The 20,580-nt window shown below is 39.7% G+C and overlaps 1 protein-coding gene across 3 annotated transcripts; it reads right to left on the minus strand.

Moving 5' to 3' along the window:
- Positions 1 to 1,140: 1,140 nt before the first annotated feature.
- Positions 1,141 to 16,165, minus strand: LOC103994421 (E3 ubiquitin-protein ligase UPL3). Of its 3 annotated transcripts, XR_672461.3 has the most exons (18): positions 14,876 to 16,165; positions 14,163 to 14,273; positions 13,895 to 14,011; positions 13,585 to 13,752; positions 13,354 to 13,515; positions 11,198 to 11,446; positions 10,995 to 11,116; positions 9,476 to 10,892; positions 6,460 to 6,549; positions 4,631 to 6,199; positions 4,323 to 4,550; positions 4,130 to 4,234; positions 2,290 to 2,370; positions 2,135 to 2,203; positions 1,919 to 2,047; positions 1,700 to 1,822; positions 1,464 to 1,623; positions 1,141 to 1,292 (listed from the first exon to the last, which is right to left on the minus strand). XR_672461.3 is itself a non-coding variant. In XM_009414747.3 (17 exons), exons 1-17 carry the CDS (start codon positions 15,749 to 15,751, stop codon positions 1,558 to 1,560), a joined length of 5,679 nt encoding a protein of 1,892 aa, XP_009413022.2. In that variant the 5' UTR covers positions 15,752 to 16,165; the 3' UTR covers positions 1,294 to 1,557. The 3 variants fall into 3 exon arrangements, 2 of the variants coding, with proteins under 2 accessions (XP_009413022.2, XP_009413020.2); XM_009414747.3 differs by lacking the exon at positions 1,141 to 1,292 and having other exon boundaries at positions 1,294 to 1,623; positions 6,463 to 6,549; XM_009414745.3 differs by lacking the exon at positions 1,141 to 1,292 and having other exon boundaries at positions 1,345 to 1,623.
- Between the last annotated feature and the right edge of the window lie 4,415 nt (positions 16,166 to 20,580).

Genomic DNA, 20,580 nt, shown 5'->3' on the forward strand with positions numbered 1-20,580 from the left:
TTATACTTTATAGTTGTCATTTTTAGAATTCTGATCCGTATATTTAAAAAAAACTTATATTGATATTTCTATAGTTACGAAGGTAAAATATTTATGTCCATTTATCCTAACGACATCAGTTTTAATAACGAAAAAAAATATATATAAAAAAGTAAAAAAATAAATTTAACATTGTAGTGGTGGTGACAGAAAACGACGTCACTAGCATCGATGCCGACATAATTATCGAGTGGCCCTTTCTCCCTCGTTGCCCTCCGCCTCCTCTCCCTCTCGTGATTGCCTCTACCTCGTCCACCTCTCCCCCTGGTACACACCTCTCAAAGAGGTGGACAGGGCGAAGGCAATAGCTAGAGCCCTCACAACCGCCTCCCCACCTCCTCTCCCCCTTGTGCTCAACGCTTAAAGAGATGGATAGGATGAAGGTGACAACCAAAGCCCTCACAATCAAAATCACCATCGCCCCGCCCACCTCCTCGAGGGGTGAACACTAACAATGGCAAGAGGGGTGAGTGCAAGGGAGAGAGAAGATGGACACCGACGATAATGAAAGGGGTGAGCACTAGGGAAAGAGAAGGCAACAACGAGAACGACAAGGGGAAAAAAATCGCTCAACAATTACGTTGACGTCGATGCTAACAACGCCATCATCTACCACCACCGAAATGTTAAATTTATCCTTTTATCTTTTATTTTCATATTCCGTTAATAAAACCAAATGTTTTATTTTCACTGTTAAGATAAATGAATCTAAATATTTTATTTTCGTAACTATAAAAATATCAATATAACTTTTAAAAATATTGACTAGCTACAAAAAAATAATCTATAATTAGCCCAATTTACACCGTCATTTTTCACAAAACAATAAAAACTAAAGTATATATACCCTGCTGCAGAATAAAATAAGAACAAGACTGCCCAACCAATGGATTTTGCTTGTAGCAGCTGAGTCATAAGTTTATTTGGATAGCCAAAGGAATCTTTTGCACTCCTCTTAAAAGCCTGAAGTTTCTACCTCCACCAGACCCATTCAAACAGCAGCAGGTTTTATTCCTCAACTGAATCTGTAGAACCAAGTGCTGGCTCTAACATTGATGATCAAACTTTTGATATATTAACGGATATCACAATAGAAGGGAATTCAATGCATCAATTCCTTTCCCTCTGGTCATTAACACAGGCTATCAAGTTGCTTTAACAGGTAATCGATCATGTTTTATTTACATCAATCGGAACACAGGGCTCTATATCCCTATCAAACTCCAAATGTTGTACTGGACAATCAGAATCACCTGAGTGAGAAACTAATATTATTAAAGCACAAAAAAGTATATCGACCAGATATAAAGGGAAAATTTGTTGGGCATAATAATACAAGAATAATTAGAATATACATGCCGAGCATCATGATAATTCCATAACAACAACAGATCTGGTGTGACCGATCAAAGGTAGCAACTGACCTCATTGTTACTAGTCTCCCTTTGGTTGAGAAACAGATGATGCTGAGAAGAATGGGCACAAGACAGTACCTGTGCTGATTGATGAGTCTCACGTTTATGACAGATCAAATGATCCCTGGCCTTCACTGATAGCATAAAGAAGCTTCTTGTACATTATTCCCTAAAAATGGATTTCATCAGAGAGGTTGCACACAATGAACATCAAAACCCCTAAATTTTGCAAAGACAACAAAAACCTTGGTTGAGTATGGGGGAAGTTTCAGGTAGTTAGCACAGGTCATAACACTGGGTAAGTCACCATCAGCTGACTCAGTTGCCCCAGTTCCATTTGTTGTTCTATTGGATAAATTTGAAGAATGCTGCCATTAACAGCAAAATCACATTGGTATACGACAGCATTAGAGTGAAGAATATAAGAAGCATGATGAACTTCAACCATAATGAGCGGGATATACCTTTTTCACTATAGTCAACTTTGGATTTAGTGCAGCCAGGCCACCAGGTGGAAGCCTTGGAGCACCAGTCACAAACTGGCAAAATGCGTGCTGCTGCTCTGGTGTAAATTCCCCCATTATCTCAAGCAGCTAAAGAAACAAAATGAATCATAATATACAAATTCATCCATCGATACAGTACGTATTAAATTCTAAACAAAGAAAGAAAGTACATACATTGACGATCGCAGGGCTTTTAGCTGTGTATCCATGATCAAATTTTATATGATCAACCAGCGTCTCAGGCTGCACAGAACATGGAAATGACAATTCTGTTGTTATAAGTTTAGAATAGCATAATAAAAGATAACAGCCAGCATAAGATTGTATACCTTCCACAATTCTCTGCGACCACAAATTAGGTAGTCAAGTTCATGTGGACAAAATATTTGCAAAGACGATATGTCAAACACCTGAAATGGAACGAAAACAAAAATTGTTACTCCTGGAATACTTGCTGGTGGAACAAAGATCCAAGTAGGTCAAACAATGACAGTAGTTTAAGGAAAGTAGTTCAAAATATGCTTCTTGAAGACATCATCAATCACCATATATCTGCATATCGACTAAAACCAAATTCTTAGGGAACTGGCATCGTGCCATGTTGAGGAAATATTCACATGTAAGCTGATACGAACTAGGGCACGCCACATTAAGTGGTATAGCACTACAATACAACATTGAAACAACAAAGAGACACACAAGATTATCGCAATATGATGAACAAAACTGAATGCCCACTCGTATTATAGTCAGGGAAGGAGTTGGTTTTGTGATGGTCACATCAACATTTCACGTGATTAAAAATCTCCTAAGAGAAACTAAAAACAAAATGTACAAATGGAGCTTTTCATGCTTTCCCCAAGCGATGCTGACAATAAACTGACAAACAATACAAATCAGAAGTTCAGACCACCAAAATTGAGCATTCCTAGCATTATTGGTTGCTTTAAAATAGTGTAAATTTAGAATACAAATTAAAGCTCATACTAGACAAGATGGAGGTAAGGACTTGGAATGTTCAAATACCAAAGTGGCATAGGAAACTACCAAGACAACAGAGCATGCAGGAATCTACATTTAGCAGGAAATATAGTATTAAGAGGGACATTGTGGTCCCTGTAAGATTACCTGTATTCGTATGATATAATTTGATCTTATTGTTGGCAACAGTCATTATTTTTGCTTTGAGCCATGGAGCTTCTTTTCATATGTGTATATAGCCACAACGAAAGCAAGTTATGCTGGCTTTTATTTCGCATGGTTCATTTATGAGGATACTTGTCTAAACCAGTGTCATTATTAGCCGGAACTGGTGTTGCCATGCAGGCTAGTTTTCTGTTCATTGATGCACTTCAACTACATTCTGAGCTTAGTGGAGGTTCCAGGAGTTATGCTGTTCTAACAATGACATTAGGTGATCAAATTTCATTTTATTCCAATAATTGCAGAAGATTCGGCCTCTTCACTGATAGAAAATGGTATGGACTCTTTTGTTTGCTTTTATATGTTTGGTTGTTGGACGATTGGTTCCAAAAATTAAGTTACATAAAAGTCCAATAGTCTTATCTGTTGCTAATAACCATTGGAAGTAGTCTATTATTTTGGGTGAAACACCAGAGAAATAATGAAAATTACATCCTTGACTAATTTACATTTTCCTATTTAATCATTGGTTGCACCACCATCTGTTCGTTTTAGTATTTTAATCACAACACTAACATATTGACATAGTTAGCCTTATTTCTTGGCAATCTGAAAAATAATGTGATTGCAATAGTTTTAACAAAAAGAAATAAGATGTGACTGTAACAGTGTTTAACAAAAATACCCTTCATACCTAAGATGTAGTTAACAATAAAAACAAAAGCAGCCTTAGCCAGTCTTCTCCAATCTTAGGTGTGGCATCCTCAATGATCACCCCTTCTTGCTCAGGGGATACTAAAAGTATATATCATTAGTGGGTTTTAACTTTTTATGTGGTTATTCTAGCAACAAAAAATAGAATAATGAAATTGATTCTTAAAATGTCACAGCTATATGTCTTGAGGATGCAAGAAACAGAACAATGCAAACCAGAATACAAACTCAACTTTTGCAAGATAAACTAAAGTGCAATGTAAGATCTCGGAAACAATCTTTTTAAGCAAAAAAAGAAAAAACAAAAGCTACCTGATTGAATCCTGCTCTAAATGCATCCATCTGCCTCGTAATTCCTGTATTAGTAATAGCATCAACAACCAAGGAAATGTACTCCTCCAAATTGTTGATATTAACCTGAAAAATGATCTCATCAAATACTAAAAAAGGTATCCTGGAAGTTACTGAAATAGAGAATATAAAACTATATTTCCTAAGCTCTCACCACAGTGCTTTCCTCTCCTTTAAGTATGTAATCAGGATAGCCAGGAAGAGTAAAATCTAAACATAAGTCTTCAATTGGAGCACCATGGAATTGTAAATCAGCAGTTGTCTTTCGACTGTCACCAGCAGTTGCATCCATAAACTGTTTGCAATGAACAAGAACTTGCATTTCTTGTAATGTCTTTCCAAATTCAGCATCAAATGACAAGATGTCATACAAATCAAGCTCCTGCAATCAGACATTACTTTCATTGATTGTTTATGATGACTAGATTTAATAGACACTTATGCAGGTACTCTATAACTTACTTGACCCAATACAAGTTTGTAAAATGCTGTAGAAAGTGGCAGATCCAAAAGCCTCCCATCTTGTAGAGCTTTTGCCATTGTTTGACCAACCAGACGAAAATACTCTAAAACCTTTGAAAACTGGCTACCATCAGAAGCACCTACATTAGGCGACCAAGGACGAGGAAACAAACCAAGAGGAGCTTGTATAATATCTCTTCTTTGAACAGAAAAGTTGTCATTATGTATCTTCATTACTGAACCATCATCAGTCTTTCCATCTTCCATTTCACCTCCATCAATTTGCATCACATTATTATCTGATCCATAGTTGGATCTCCATAACCCCAATTCAACCTTTTGCAAATCGTGACTCAACAAAGTATAAAATTCTAAGGTTGGACCCAACCCTGTTCCAACTTCACCAAAATATTCTACTTCAAGGACAGCCTTCTGACTAGAATACATCTCCATAACTTTTACTGCAGAGTCCAAGATTCTATTTCTAGAAACACGAACCTTTTGTCTTTGCAGTCGACCAATGCGGACCTCTCTTTCATTTGCTGAATTAGGATTATCAGCATTTTGTTGTTGCTGAAGTCGATGCAATGCACGAGATAGTCCAAAAGCTGTAGAATAGAAATACTGTCTTCTGATCTCAAAGGGAAAGAGAAAAGGGCATGCTTTTGTCATTTGGTAACACCATGGAGGAACACTACCACTACATAATGCCAGAGCATCCTGAATTTGGCGGGAAAGTTTCGGCGTTAACTTGGTATTAACAAACTCTTTTGGAGGGACACTTATACCAGTCCTATATAGCCCATCCACACCAGTAATCTTACCCTCGGCAAAATCATCACTTACTGCTTGCACTCTCAGGCGAGGAGTCAGCTGATTCAGACACTCTAAAACACGCAATAATGCCAATATATTATACGTAGGATTAGTTTTTTCAAGATCACAAGGAAGATCAGCTTGCAAAATGCTATCCAGTAGTGACTTCTTTTGCCACCTATTTTCACAGCTAGAATTGGAAGCAGAAGCAGATTTCGGAGTCTTTGACATTGAAGAAGTGGAGCCTCCTTGAGAAGTCCTGTCAGCCTGGCCATCAGCCTTTTGGTATGTGATGGTAAATACATCATTGCAGAATCTACTGCCATCACTGGGTAGATCAGATCCATTAAATCTTTCATCATCCTCTTCATCAAGAACAAGTTGACGTTGGAAAGCTTGATAAATGGTCCAATGCTTGCTAAGCTGCTTCCCTCCTGCTGTGAATATCAATTTGTTGCAGTTATCACTAGCACCAGTGCCTCGACCACCTCTGATACCTCTGCTGCTTAAAGAAGCAAGCCCAGCCATAGCAGCAGCAGCAAATGACATTCCCCTTGAACCAAAAGCATTTCCACTTCGTAGTTCAGTGGACTCTGAGTCTCTTGTAGAGATAGCCCTATCACTAGAACCTGATGAAGGTTGTGCCTGACTACCACTTGCAGAAGGATCAACAGCCGCATCATCAGCAGGATCTAATTTGACATCGTGTACCTTCTCTGGTACACAAACAGGAAGAGTCTCATCTTTGAGCTCCTGAAAGTGTGATAACAAATCAAAGCATCAATGGCAAAACCACCAAGATTGGATGAAACATGACCAACTAATTTGAAAATGTATTATTATAAATTTCAACTCCTAGACGCACATTTTACATTACAGTGAATCAACCAAACTCACATAAGCAGATTATCACTATATTGAACAAATCAGTACTAATGAAACATAACACTAATAGTAAAAAATGTAGAAGGACAGTAAATCAAACACAAAGGAAAATAAATAGTTTGACATACCACCTCCTCATGATCATCGTCTTCATCATCTGAGACATCCTCCTCAATCATAAGAGCATCAATCTCAACAGGAGACATGTCCATCTCATCCTGTACAGCATCAAGATGGTTCAATAACAAAAAATTAAAGCAAAAAATATTAGTAGGCGATTGATGGGTAAGACCCCTAAAACCAGTACTGGTCCATAACCCATGCAGCCACCCAATAACCAGAACATCACCTATAAAACATATCAACCTTAATGATGTAGATGAACTCCAAATTACATGCAATTTTGATTGATCAATTGCTTTGTCGTATTTCAAATTGTATCTATAAGATACCACTGTTAGAAGGCACCAATCCGCAAAAACAATATTAGCAAGAAAAAACATCTGAAGCTTTAACATATTAATAAAACCCTTAAAGAAGCACCAATTTAAATTTCTATAATACAACTAGTTCCCAAAGTAAACATAGTTCAGATAGACCTTGGTGCCACTGCAAATCATAGTGACAGAACTTGACATTGTAAATCCTTGAATTTAAGAAATTTAGATAGTAGAGCATCTTCAGACTCAGAGTAACCACCACTTCAAAATTGGCATCATTGTGTAGATATTTTGCATTCAGAAATTTGGAATGGCTTCTACATACTATATTTTCATATTGATGAAGCATTCAACTCAATTATTATTTGCATTTTGAAATCGAAAGAAATTGGACCTTTACATATAGGATCAAATGGTCTAAATCATAGGTGTTCTGACTCAAATACGAAAGCAGGAAATACATGTCCAGAAAACTTCATTATATGCCCCAACAAACAAAACTAAGTGAATTCAAGCTAGAAGTTACAGAAAAGAGTAAACTAAGAGAATTGTCATTAAGAACAATCTTTGGACTCTCAGGTGTTTCCCTTTATAGAACTAATGTCAGAAGAGTACCCATGTATCTTTCCCCCAAAATGATTGGGAAAAGAATCTTATCAGTTATCATCAATGTCGAGTTATTGTTGTCATTATCATTCTCATCACATATAAACCTCATGGGTTTAGAATTTACAATTTTGGTTATAATCAACAATATGGTGCTTTGTCTTGTTCCAGGAATGGGTCAGAACTAATTGTTTCAAACATTACCAATCAAAACATGCAACCATGATATCTGATATGTACACACAAACAACACACCAATACTTTTTAAGTCTAGAAGATATGATATGCACAGAGGCCCATTGGTTAGTCATGAAACTATTTTATTTTGTCTTGTTCTTCTTATTTTATGCACGTGGCTAAATCTCAACAGTCATTTTCAATAAAAAGTGCCTTCTCTAAGACCTGGCTTTCTTTGTGACAGTTTCACCAAGAATCTTGTCACCTTATAGCAGATTCTTCTTTTGTGCAAAATACAATCATGTCAAGCTTCATGAGTTTTATCTAGCAGCTTTCTCAAATATGTACATATACATACATATATGTGTATACCAGTGATTGCAAAAGGCGCTCGGGCGCTCGCCTAGGCGCTCGGGCGAGGCGAGGCCCGAGCGCCTCGCTAATGTCCCAGGTGGCGCGCTTCAAACAGGCGCCGCCTGGGCGCTCGCCCGAGACCAAGCGCTGGGCGCTTCGGGCGAGCGCCTGGGTAAACCAAGGCGACCGAACCAGAATTTTAGGTCTGGTTCGATCCTGGTTCGGTTGTTAGTTGGTTCAATCGAACCAACTAAACCGATATAACCCCAACCCTAACCCTAACCCTAACCCAACACTAACCTGCTGCCGCTCTCGATCCCGATCCCGATCCCGATCGCGATCGCGATCTCGTCGCTCGCTGCCGCTGCTCCCGCTGCCGCTGCTCGCCGCTGTCGCTGCTTGCGCCTCCCGCGAGCCCTCCCGCTGCTCGCGCCTCCCGCGAGCCCTCTCGCTGCTCGCGTCTCCTGCGAGCCCTCCCGCGAGCCTTCCCGCTGCTCGCGCCTCCCTCGAGCCCCCCCGTTGCTCACGCCTCCCGCGAGCCCTCCCGCTGCTCGCGCCTCCCACGAGCCCTCTCGCCTCCTGCGAGCCCTCTCGCGAGCCTTCCTGCTGCTCGCGCCTCCCGCTGCTCGCGCCTTCCGCTCCCTTTCCCTTTCCCGCTGCCGCTGCCGCCGCTGCTGCCGCTGCCGCCGCTCGCTGCTGCTACTGTCGCCGCTCGCCGCTGTTGCCGCCGCCGCTCGCCGCTTCCTCGTTTCTCCATCAGGCTCAGTATACTCTTAATATTAAGTTTATTTGAATTTTGAAATGATTAATTTTCTGTTAATAGATTAATAATATATTATTTTGATTTTAATGTTGTTAATTTTTATTTATTTGAAATTATTGTTATAATTATATTATATATTTTTATAATTTAGACCATTTCAAATAATTATATTATATATTTTTATAATTATATTATATATTTTTATAATTTAGCACCTCGCTTCGCTCGGGCGAGCGCCTAGCACTTTTTAAATCACTGGTGTATACAGTCCCAACAGAAAAGAGTTGAAGGAGAAAAAAAGCTTTACCTATCAGATGTGATAAATCTGATAGAGGTGAAAATACGAATTAGACTTCTCTACTACCCACATAAATGGAACAGCAAAACTTACTTTACCCTTGATAGTTGTGCAATAGATGAATATTTGCATGTGTATATAAAAGAAACTATTCAATATTAACATGGTCATAGAATAATAAAGTAGCAAATGTAATCAAATATGATAAAATACGCAAATTTCAAAGAACTCCAGATCCATCCTAAGATCTGGTTATTTCTTTCTTTTAAAAATTCTCACAGTACACTGTTCCAAACTGATAGTTTTAGTGAAAAAGTTCTGCATGATTATCCTGTATTTGACTCGGCAAATTTCAGTTCAGTTAAAGGTTGTTGCCTTAAATTGTGGCGACTATTTACTAACAAAGATTACAAAAAAGGTTCCTGGTTAGCATTTTTGTATCAGGACTAGAATTACTGCCTAAGAAAGTATATCCCAAACAGAAGGAATCAAAGATGTGAACCAACCTCAGATCCAGAGTCACTAAGTGCAGGTTTCATTTCTGCATCTTTATCTGAAGCAACTCTTCTACGAGTAGCTTTTCTTGTTTGAGGTCCTCTGGCTTCCTCAGATGTAGATTTCAAGACTGCCTTACCCTTCCCTTTAGAAGAATTCGAACTTCCCTCAGCAGCATCATTTCTAGCTGGACCTCCAATTGCTACTGATGACCTAGATCTAGTTGAAGGGCGATGGCCAGAAGCAGTTGATGCTGACGATAATTGGGTACCAGCTCCAGTAGCTACAGATCCAGAATCAGAATTTCCTGCTGATGCAGAAGACTTTTGTCCAGAGTCAATCCGCTTAACCCTTGGCCAAAGGAACTCTTCGACAACTGCTAGACTTGCCAGTGGTTCGATAAGTACAATATTTGATGAGTAATCACGAAGAGATTTCTCACCCGGTGCTCGACATAAACGCAACTTAAAATGCTGAGACAAGGCACTTAGACCTGATGACAGACGTGCACTTCCACTGGTAGATCTAGACAAATGGCTAAGGACAACTGGAAAACGTTCCAACGAAGTTAAAGCATTTTGAAGCTTTTGAACCAACACAGTCATGGGAGTTGTGTGTCCTCCCTTTGGTTCATCTGGAAGAGCAGTTGCGATAAATGACCTGTACCTCCTCAGTGCTTGTTTTCGAAGCTTTGGCAAGTTAGCTTCAGAAATTTTCTCCTTTCCAAATGTTCCACAAGACAAATAACTAAGAAGTGCCAGAACGACTCCACTTCCAATAAACTCAAAAGTGGACACGTCGCCTTTGCTAAGTTCAGCCAACATCTCTGATATTGCTCCATCTAATTCTTCCTCGATGCTAGATGATATATCAAAGGAAGAAACTAAGGAGGCTTTAGATTTTCCTTTGCCTTTTGTCCTTACAGTCTCAACACTGGAATTTAATTTTGTGCAAAGATTTTTCAAACGAAGAAGATCATCTGTAACTCCAACTTCAGTTGCACCAGGATATGCAGGAAAAAATTTATCTTTGAAAGACTTGGCACAAGCACTGACAGAAGCACGAAGACTAGAACTTGGAGGTGGGATTTCAAATAAATTAGGAGGTGAGCCGACAACTGATAGTGAACGCTTTGATTCATCCACTGACCCAGTTTCTGTATTCAAGCCACCACTACGTCGCCGATAACGCCGAGAACGTGAAGAAATTACAGGTGCAGAATCACCATCCTTCTCAGAGATGGATGTTTGAGAAGGAATGGAACTTGAGGTATCTGGGCATATCAAAGCATCCACTGCATGGACAACCCCTTCTCTCACAAATATCTTGGAAAATGTACCTGGAAGCTTTTCCATCAGAACCTCTGCTATCTGAAGAGCAGGTATCAAGACTTGTGGATCTTTCCATGCCAAAATGCCTGCTAAGAAGCTGCAAACATGGAGCAAAGAATCAGCAAAGACTAAATTATGGCAGTCAGAAGCTTACCTCTGAAAATGACCTGAACAGAGTACAGAACACGGAAATCAACACCTGGATATGTTTGTGGCACTAAGTAAAGATTGAATCATATCAGCTGAGCTGAAATACATCAACTTTCCGATAATAGCCAAACACTTGTGGCGGACTGAACCATTTACACTAGAAGCATACACCTACGTGACAAGATGCTTGGGTCAACATTTGGGCAGCAAAAGTACTTACAAGAGCAAAAGTCCAAACACCAGTATCCAAACCTGTGTTAGAACAGGGAGCAAGTCAGTTCCAAACTGTTGCAGAAGTTCAGGTTGTTCTTGCAGTAACTTTTCACGGGCTGAAACATCATTTGTTGCTAAACCAGGCTCAACTGGTTTACCAGGAGTGATGCCTGTGGATTTCTTTATAGATGATCCTTTCACAGTAATATTGTAGAATATTGGTGTAGAAATAGTTCCTTGAGGCAAGGGAGGAAGAAGCTCATCCACAAGGTTCACAATCTCATAAACCTAAATGGTAGAATGCAACACAAATTAGATACTGAATAAATCTAATGATGATCTTTCTAGTTTCTACATGAATGTAAATAGAACATTGAACTCACTAAATTTATTCCCTGCACAAGCATTTCTACACATTTCATGCATGTGCTGAGAGAATTGAAATACAAAAATCTTTAAAAGACATTAAAAGATAAAAGTTTGCAACCAATTTACTTATTGCACTATCAACTTCCATTTGCTAGCATCATCAGATCAGCAAGCAAGCAGGAATCAAAATATTTTCATGGACATGAAAATCATGAATGCTTAGGTATACAATAAAAATTAGACGAACACATTTTGTAAAAATACAAGTCCATTAATGAACAATATAGGAAGCTGGGAGAACACATATTAAACCAAACACCTGTCATTGAGGAGTCCTATCATGTGACTTGTATTACAGATAAAAAAGGGCTAATACCACTCCACATTCGATTAGCCAGCTAGCATTAGTCAATCTTAGAAGACAAGCAGCCAGCTTGAACTACAAAGAACATAAGTTTTGGCAGAATCAGATTGGTCAATAGTTTTGCAATAGAGACTCTGAAACACTATCCATGAGACTCCAAATACAGCGTTAACATAGAAATGCATAGAAAGCATGAAAAATAACCCAAAACACCTAAATTTAAAATTTAGGTCATAGGGTTAGATCAAATTGCTTCCACTATAACAATCACATGATACTAACCAGCCAACAAGGCTTTACCAATTTCACTGCACAGCCATAAAGTTCAGTGACGCTTCTCACAACTGAATCTTGGGACAATAATTTGATTCACACTAAAATTTAATGAATCAATTAAAAGTTTGGTTTCAGATTATGCTGCTCAGACTTGGCACTTTAGCCTGCCGGATTTGCATAAAGAGAAACCTGCAATGGTATGAAATACAAGTTTGACTGAACCAATATTTTATGACCTTAGCCGACATTGACCAAAACTTGACTGGACACATTCTAAATTGCCCAGACTTAGCCAATTCAGGCCAATATGTAGCTGGCTAGAAGAATAAGAGCCATTGTTAGAAAGGAAGAAAAATAAGAGAGAAGAAGAAGCAATCAGCTGCCTGTCGACATGCCTCTGCTGCCAGAGGAAGAGGGGATGAGGAAGAAAATTATGCCACCAACCATCTGCATCCACTTGTCCGCTGTGCTTTACTACTATCAGAGAGAGAGAGAAAAAGAGAGGAGACAGAGAGACGAAGAAATGCCCTCAAAACTCACATCGTGCAACTCATGGGATTTGAGACTAATGAGTCAAGGGTTCCAAATTCATGGGGATTGAATCCTTTTGGGTATCCTTAAATATCTCATGAAAGCCCATCTCAATGGTAAGAATAAAGGAAAGAAAAGATGAGGATAACAAAAAAGAAAAAAAAAAGGGAGAAAAATGAAAATTATTTCAACAAACCTTGAAATAACTTCAACCTATTTTTAGCTTGAAACAATTTTAAATAAATAATGTAAAAAATAAAAATTAAAGTAAATAAACATATAATATTTTAGATTTTTTTTAAACATATGTTTTATTTAGAACTATATGTTGAAAACATCTTGATTAGCACTCTTTCCAAGTTGTAATACCTAAATCCTATAGTTAAACAAAAACTGTGCATGCTCTATGATCCATGTTACACTCAGTGCATTTGCACCTGAGCCGGAGCAGCCTTAAAAGTGTGATCAAATTTGGTTCTGAGAATTCAATGATTTGAAGCTTATGATGGCTATTATGTATCCCAGCAATTTAAGATCACCTTGTTGGACATGTAACATACAGCAACTCATAGGCACAACAGTTTGTCAACAAAAGTCACTATTAAAGAATACAGTGACTTTAGCACTGGATGAAACCACATAAAAAGTAAGGTACCTGCTCAGGTGGCCTTGTCAAGGCAGGTGAAACAGAAGCACCAGCAACAAGCCCAGAACCAGAGAGAATGTCTTTAAGAGTGCCACTGATTCCTAAAAGTAGAAGAGTTTTAGCTGCTAGTGGGGATCCACTTGCACATGTTGACAAGAGTCGGATTAAACCCTGAAATAATTTTTTAGTCAATACTGGTGGGCCTCCATAATAAATTATTACAATTGCATGTATGCGTACCGTGTATGTCGATGTACTTAGAGAGGCTTGTCCTCCTGAATTACTAAGAGATATTAGCCCAGCAGCTTGTGCAACTAATCCATGTTTACATAACTCATCCAGTTTCTCAGGAGATGAAGCAAATGCTTCTGCAATTCGTGTCAAGCAGACAGAAGCATGTTCCAGCACCTGTCGTTGTAGCCAGCAGTAATCAAAAGATGAACATGAAAACTATCTTAGCTTATATAAACCCATAACACAAATTCATAATCCTACAGTCAATGACTCAAAAAAAGAGGCTTAGCATGTTAAATGCAAAGAACAGAATAACCTTTGAATCATGATAATTAAGAAGATTGATCAGCAGTGGAACTGCTTCCATCACAAAGTCAGCAGCATCTGATGGAAGTTTCTTGCACATATTTGCTGCAGTCGATAATGCTACTCTCTGAAGAAGAAATAAAGTGGCCAAATGATGATAACATGAGAGACCAATCATGACAAGATAATAAGCAATGAACAGACTTAGAATTAACATTCAACAAACACCTATACACTATCTCCAATATAAAATTTTTATAATTATACAAACACATTACCTGAACTCCTGTGGAGAAGAAATCAAGGTAAGACAGAACTGCCATAAGTGCGCCGGCACGCAAACATGCAGTCGGGTGTTCTTGTGATATCTTCTTCAGTGCTTGCAGAGACTGAAAAAAGTATAAGTGATTCAAGAGAATGGTAGATTAACTAGGTTCTAGGAACAACCAATAAGTAATAAGCCAAGTAAAACTTGCAATCATTCCACGGAAGAGACATAGTCGCATATATTAGTTGCACTTCTAGGCTTCTTGGAGGGAAAAAAATTTACCCCACAAAGATCATCTTGATTTCATGAAAATCAAAACATATTTCCTTTACTAGCCAGTGTCCAAGTATCACAATTACTTTCACCTTCATACCCTTTTTTTATTTTGATAACGAATGAACCCAAATTACACTTAAGAATGAAAGCATATGATGCGTTCACAGTAAGTGATTTGGATAAGGTCACATTCTGAAGGTCCAGGATCAGAATATAAAACTATAATCTGAACAAATTTGCTTTTCATACCACAGAATCGACATGTTGGCGGACTGGTACATACACTAGTGATGCAAGTGTTGTTATTAAAATATGATTGCTTTCAGGCCACAAATAAATGGAAATTAGGCAACCCAGTGTTATATTTTTGTTCACGATGGTGCTTTTTATATCGATATATACAAACAAAATGCTGAGATGATTTCAACATAAAAGAATTCGGCGCACCTGTTCTGCTAAGTCCATGTACTCAATTGTGAGGAGACGGGCACAAAAACATGGCACAGCACCATAATGCACCACAGCAGAGCATGATGATGGCAAGACGTCACAGAGGTGGGTGAGAGCCCTTGCAGCAAGCAGCATAATGTCAGGGTTGCTCTCATGGTTGAGTAGACCCACGAGCACGGGCACGAAGGAGTCCACCGAGAATGAACCAAGCGAATCCTCAGTCCCAATTGACAGCATCTCACAAAGCTGGGTCAGGGCCTCCACCTGCCGCCCTTCCTCTCCATCAGCCCTCAGCCCCGTCAAAATCTTCTTCAGCCGTGAGCTCTGCTGAGAAGAAGAGGAGGCCAACAAGGCCGACGATGGCAGCAGATCATCGAGCCCTGCGCCTAATTTCCTGAGAAGCCCTTGAAGTGCACTGCTAGTCGAAGTGAGATTCTGGTGGAGAGCACTAGCGCCGCCCTCGCTATCATTATCATCGTCAGCTCCCCCACCATCAAAGTTCAATCCCAAGATCCTCCCTGCATCCCGATCCCTGGCCCTGTCCCTGTCCCTGGACCGGGAAGCTTCCGGCTCCCTCTCCTTCCCCTTATCCGAGGCATCCCTATCCCTATCACGCTCCGCAGGAGGGTGGTGGTTTTTGCCAGAGCCACGGCGACGGCCAGAGGAGTCGCCGGCAGAGGAATCCATAGGGCCGGAGGGTGGCGGAGGAAGAAGCGGCGGCGAGGAGTTTCGGGAGCGACGAGAGCGGGTCAAGATGGTCGAGGGAGGCGGCGGGTTGGTGCGGGAGCGCTTGGACGGGCGACGGGCCGCGGGGGGCTGAGAAGAGGGCGCCGACGAGGAGGCCTCCGCCCGCTTCCGGCTGCGTGTTTCCATACAAGAAGGGACACCTCCCTCGCCCTTGGCCGAGGCGGCGGCGGCGATCAGGGTTCCGGCGGGAACATCAAAGATCGAAGGGTTAGGGTATTATAGAATCAAGGTTGGATATAATCGATTGAATCCGGCGGAGATCTACACGACTTCAAGATGCCTCTGCGATTTATCGATCGCCTGCGAAGAAGGGATTGGAAAGACGACAAGGGGAAGGAGGGATTGAGATTGATCGAGCGATTCGAGAGAGAGAGAGAGAGAGAGAGAGAGAGAGAGAGATGAAAAGGTAGGAGAAAGAGGAAGGGAATAGAGAGAGAGAGAGAGAGAGGCGGGGGGCGATGTGGGGTGATGGGGCTGCGGTGTGGGAAGGCTTCGTGGCGGTGAGAAAAGGTGGCTTGGAGGTGGTGGTGCGGTGCTTATGGACACAGTATATGCCGTTGTGGCGTGGCTTTTAGGTCTATTGGCTTTTGGTTGAATCAGACCGCCCCTCTTTTTTCTTTCTTTATTTTTTAGCGATTTACCGAGAAAATATCCTTCTCCAATCGTACTTACCGCCTCTCGTAATTTCCCATCAGTGATCTTTTCTTTTAAAAAACTTTTTAAAAAAATACTCCCCAAAGCTGTAATGTGTTTTTTCGGGAGAATTTTTTCATCCCCAAAAAACTGTTTAGCGTTTTAAAAATATTTATAGTATTTTTATGAATAAAAATACTATAAAACTAACTAAAAAATATTATATAATATTGTTTATTTTAAAAATATCATATAATATTTTTAAAATAAAATACTCTATAGTATTTTTTTATTTATAGTGTTTTGCAAATAAAAATCAATCCAAATTTTAGATTTGGGTAAGAAATAATGGTAACTTTTTAAAGAATATTTTTGAAACATTAAAAATAGGAAGTGATGGTTTATGAATTTCAATAAATAGATACCATTCGAAAAAAAAACCAAAAAAGATATTTTCTCGCGCAATCACCTTAGAAACTTTTCCTTTTGATTTATCATGTAATTATCTTTTTATTTTTCCTAGTTTTGAAAATTCAAATATGACACCTCAACCGTTATTATTTATTTTCTAATATTTTGTATACCTTGATACGGATACATCTCATTAATCATTATTTATTTTATATTCTTAATATGAAATAAATTTCCTGATTCAAGGAGGAGTGGAGCGTTCTCAATTTTTTTTTTATCTTAGCTTAAGTTTCGAATCGATCCGTACTATAGTTGAATAATAAATGTTTTAATATTTTATATCATGACGTAAAAATTAGTATATCATATTGATGTAATATATTATATTAGTTGGTTTGAAAAAAATATTTAGGTCTTGTTTTAAAAAAAAATCTGATTAAATTATAATATTTAGGGCGAAATGATTCGAGTCGGTTCATATTTGCTTAACTCAGTTTTGATTAACTCTAGATTGGTTTTTGATGATTCCACATCGATTCAAGTTGGTTCATGAAATTTACATCGATTTGACTTGAACCCAAGTCAGTTTGAAATTAGGTTATTTCAACTTGAGTTCAAATCAATTTTAGGTCCAGTGAGCTCACTATCTTTCAAAGATTCAGTATCTTTGAATCCAACAAAAACAAATATAATGGACTTTACTTGATGTGATGTGGTGGATTTTGATGATTTTTTAGAGATATAACAAATTCTTAATTTTAATCCTTAATTAAGACCGAGTTTGATATAATTTGTCTCATGTGTATGCTATGCCTAGTCAGCAATCCAAGTTGCACATGCTTTATGTAAGGAGCTACAGGCCTATCAAAGTATAGAATTCTCATTAGACTTAATCTTTCATGTCATCCTCCATATAATATATGTTAACATTTTTGGCACATTTGAATGTCTCATTGATTGCATGCACGAGTGCATGTGCCCCAAGGATAAACAAATAAATAATTATATGGTGATTCAATTGGGATATTAGTAGATTGTCAAATATGAATATTAAATAATATTTTAATTCATTATTAGAAAGAATGTGTCTCCGTAGGGTGAGAGATATAACTTCATTTATAACTTATTTTTATCATTTGTTGAAAGAATGTCATTTTAGATATTGAAATTGTTATGCATCATCAACAAAAGATTCATCAGCATGTATTAAGTGTTTCAAAGACTAAGAAAAACGAGAGAGAGAAGATGAGGAACAGACGATGCGGAGGAAGAGAAGAAAAAAGAAAGAAGATGAGGGGAAGGAGGGTGGAGGAAGAAGAGATGATAGTTAACGATGAGCTTGAAGCATACCCATGACCGTCAGCACACAATGAGCGTAAAGGATAATGACAAATGGCAACAATGGGGATGCATGCAATATCAGATAACAAAGCATTTAGAAGAAGGCTTGTGTTTGCTAATCGATAAGGAAAATTATTTTTTATTTTTTTTATTTTTTAATAAGTTGTGATAGGGCACATTATGGATCATCCTACGGGACCTGACCCCCGCCACATCTGCCTGAGCACAAGACCTCGGGAGGGAGATAGAGCCATGACAGATGTGCTGTCGATAATCCGAAATGCAATGGTTATCTCCCTGCACCGTTCTGTCACGGACTTAGCTGATTTTGCCTAAGTCGTGCGACACCCTTACATGTCTGTCCACAAAGGTCAGCCTCCCATGTCCCTTAGAACCCACAAAAGAGAGAACAGGTTAGAGAAAACGCCTCATTAGGGATCTACAAGCAAACATTTCCGAAAATACTTCATAGACAATGCAAATTATAAACAGACTCTACCAGAATAGTTGCACAACAAAGGGTAAAATAGTCCATTATAGATCAAAAATATCTCACAAGTGTCCACATAACACAATCTTTATTTACAAGCCTAAAGCGACCACCAACCCTACTAAAATGGGACTATTAAGTCTTCGACCATCCCTCTACATGCTGTACAAAGCATGAACATACCAAAAGACACGGACATACATAAGCATTACATCAAACATTCTATTTCAAAGTTTGTACGTGACATTCTCCCCCACTTATTCCTTCGACGTCCTCGTCGAAGCCTTTGCCGACACTGTAACTCTTTGCCTTTACTGAGTCTTCAATCTTCTGCTCCAACTGCAATGCGCCTCCTGGCTCCTAGCTACTCTCCGCTGTTGTTTTAGAGTAGTCGAACCTTTGATCCACCATGCTGTTTTAACTCGCCAATGACTCTGACTCTAGTGTGGGGTTGACTGAGTTGTGTTGATCCTTGTTGGTTCCTGCGGATCCTCCAGATGAAGGAAAAGACCATCCTTACTGCGCCAGTCTCTCAAATGCCTCATGCTGCTTGAACTGGGTGGATGCTTGTTGGAGCTTTAACGAGCATCATCTCGCAAACTTCTGAAGTTTTGGGTCATTTCTTCACAAAATTTGTCCATTGACTCTTCTTTAACTTAGTTGTCACTTCCAAGTAGGTTCGCATCACTTCCGCTTTCGATTGGCATTTCGTTGGGAAATGAAGCAGATAATCTACTCTTAGTAGCACTGATCACCGTTGGTGAGGATTTGACAACTATTGTCTTCCATTATCTTCGAAGGGTCTTTGAACATGTGCAGAGCTCCTCTGCTGGATAGATAAGAGAATTGGGGTATTCGGTTTCGCCCATTCTCTTAAGAGTTGAGAAGGTAAAGGTTACTTGACTTCGCCCGCCTCCTCAAGGTTATACTTCATGTATCGAGCTGGTTACTGGCCTTCGCCTGCTCTTTGCTCACACTTCTGAAGCACTTGAAGTGTTTGCACTCCTTGCATTGAGTTAGTTATTATGATTCACCTTCTCAATGCTATCGAACTTCTGGAATGCAAGAAGTTTTCACCCCAACTTGGAGTGATTCTCTCATAGGTTTGGTCACCTTTGGGATTGTACCGTCTTCTCCATCAACCCTGCCGCCTACTCTATTGAGTAGCAAAGGTACAGCACCGCGTACTGCCTGCTTCGTTCCTTGGTCATGCACTCTTGCCTGACCCGAAGTCCTTTACTTTCGACTATCTTGATGCGAAGCTCGTTGACACCGGTCTTACGAAGTTCCTTAGCCTTTGCCCTTCAGCCTTGTCTCGGTACTTGGAGATTGCCTCTGCATACTCCACCTCCTCGGCCCCTTTCACGACCAAGCGCTCTCCCTCCATGAGAGCAAGGGATCAATGACTTTCATGGAAGTCCCGTCTCTGCGGTACCATGGCATTGTCATGCCCATGGCACTACTCTCCGTCGCCTAGCATCTACATCCCTTTTCTTCACAATCAGTAGATATACCTCTGTGGCACTCCTCCGAGTCCACCTCTATTCTAACTGATGCTTGATTTTGGGTAGCTATGTCCCTTTGGACTCATCGTCGTTTCCTCGCCCCTTTCGACCCCCTGCTTCAACACCTCTGTGTTATCTAAGCAGCTCCCTTTGGTCGATAGAAAGACAGACTGCAACTCCCATGCATGGCCTCTGCCATCACGTTGTAGGGTTTGCACCGATTCTGTTCTCCTTAACTTCCTTGGTAGCAATGCTCGCTTACTCGAGTTTGTCCTTTGACTTGCCGAGCTCCCTCAAGCGAATATGAGCTCTAGAGTAGTCCAACTCCCTAGCTGCTTTGATTATACCTCTGCATGATCAAGTCCCTCCTATGGGACTCACTAATACTTACATTCAAACTTTTCCTTTGGTGGAACACAGCCTCAATATGCTGATGACCAAGGATTTTATCCATGCAAAATTCAATGCATGCACGGAAGACCTGCCTCTACGGTACCATGACCTTCATTCCATAAATCCATAGCCCTTCTTGCCATCGTATTGTTCACCAAAGTGGAGCTTCCAGTAGCTCCCGA

The sequence above is a fragment of the Musa acuminata genome, chromosome BXJ1-8 (assembly GCF_036884655.1).
Source record: "Musa acuminata AAA Group cultivar baxijiao chromosome BXJ1-8, Cavendish_Baxijiao_AAA, whole genome shotgun sequence".
Taxonomy (NCBI): Eukaryota; Viridiplantae; Streptophyta; class Magnoliopsida; order Zingiberales; family Musaceae; genus Musa; species Musa acuminata.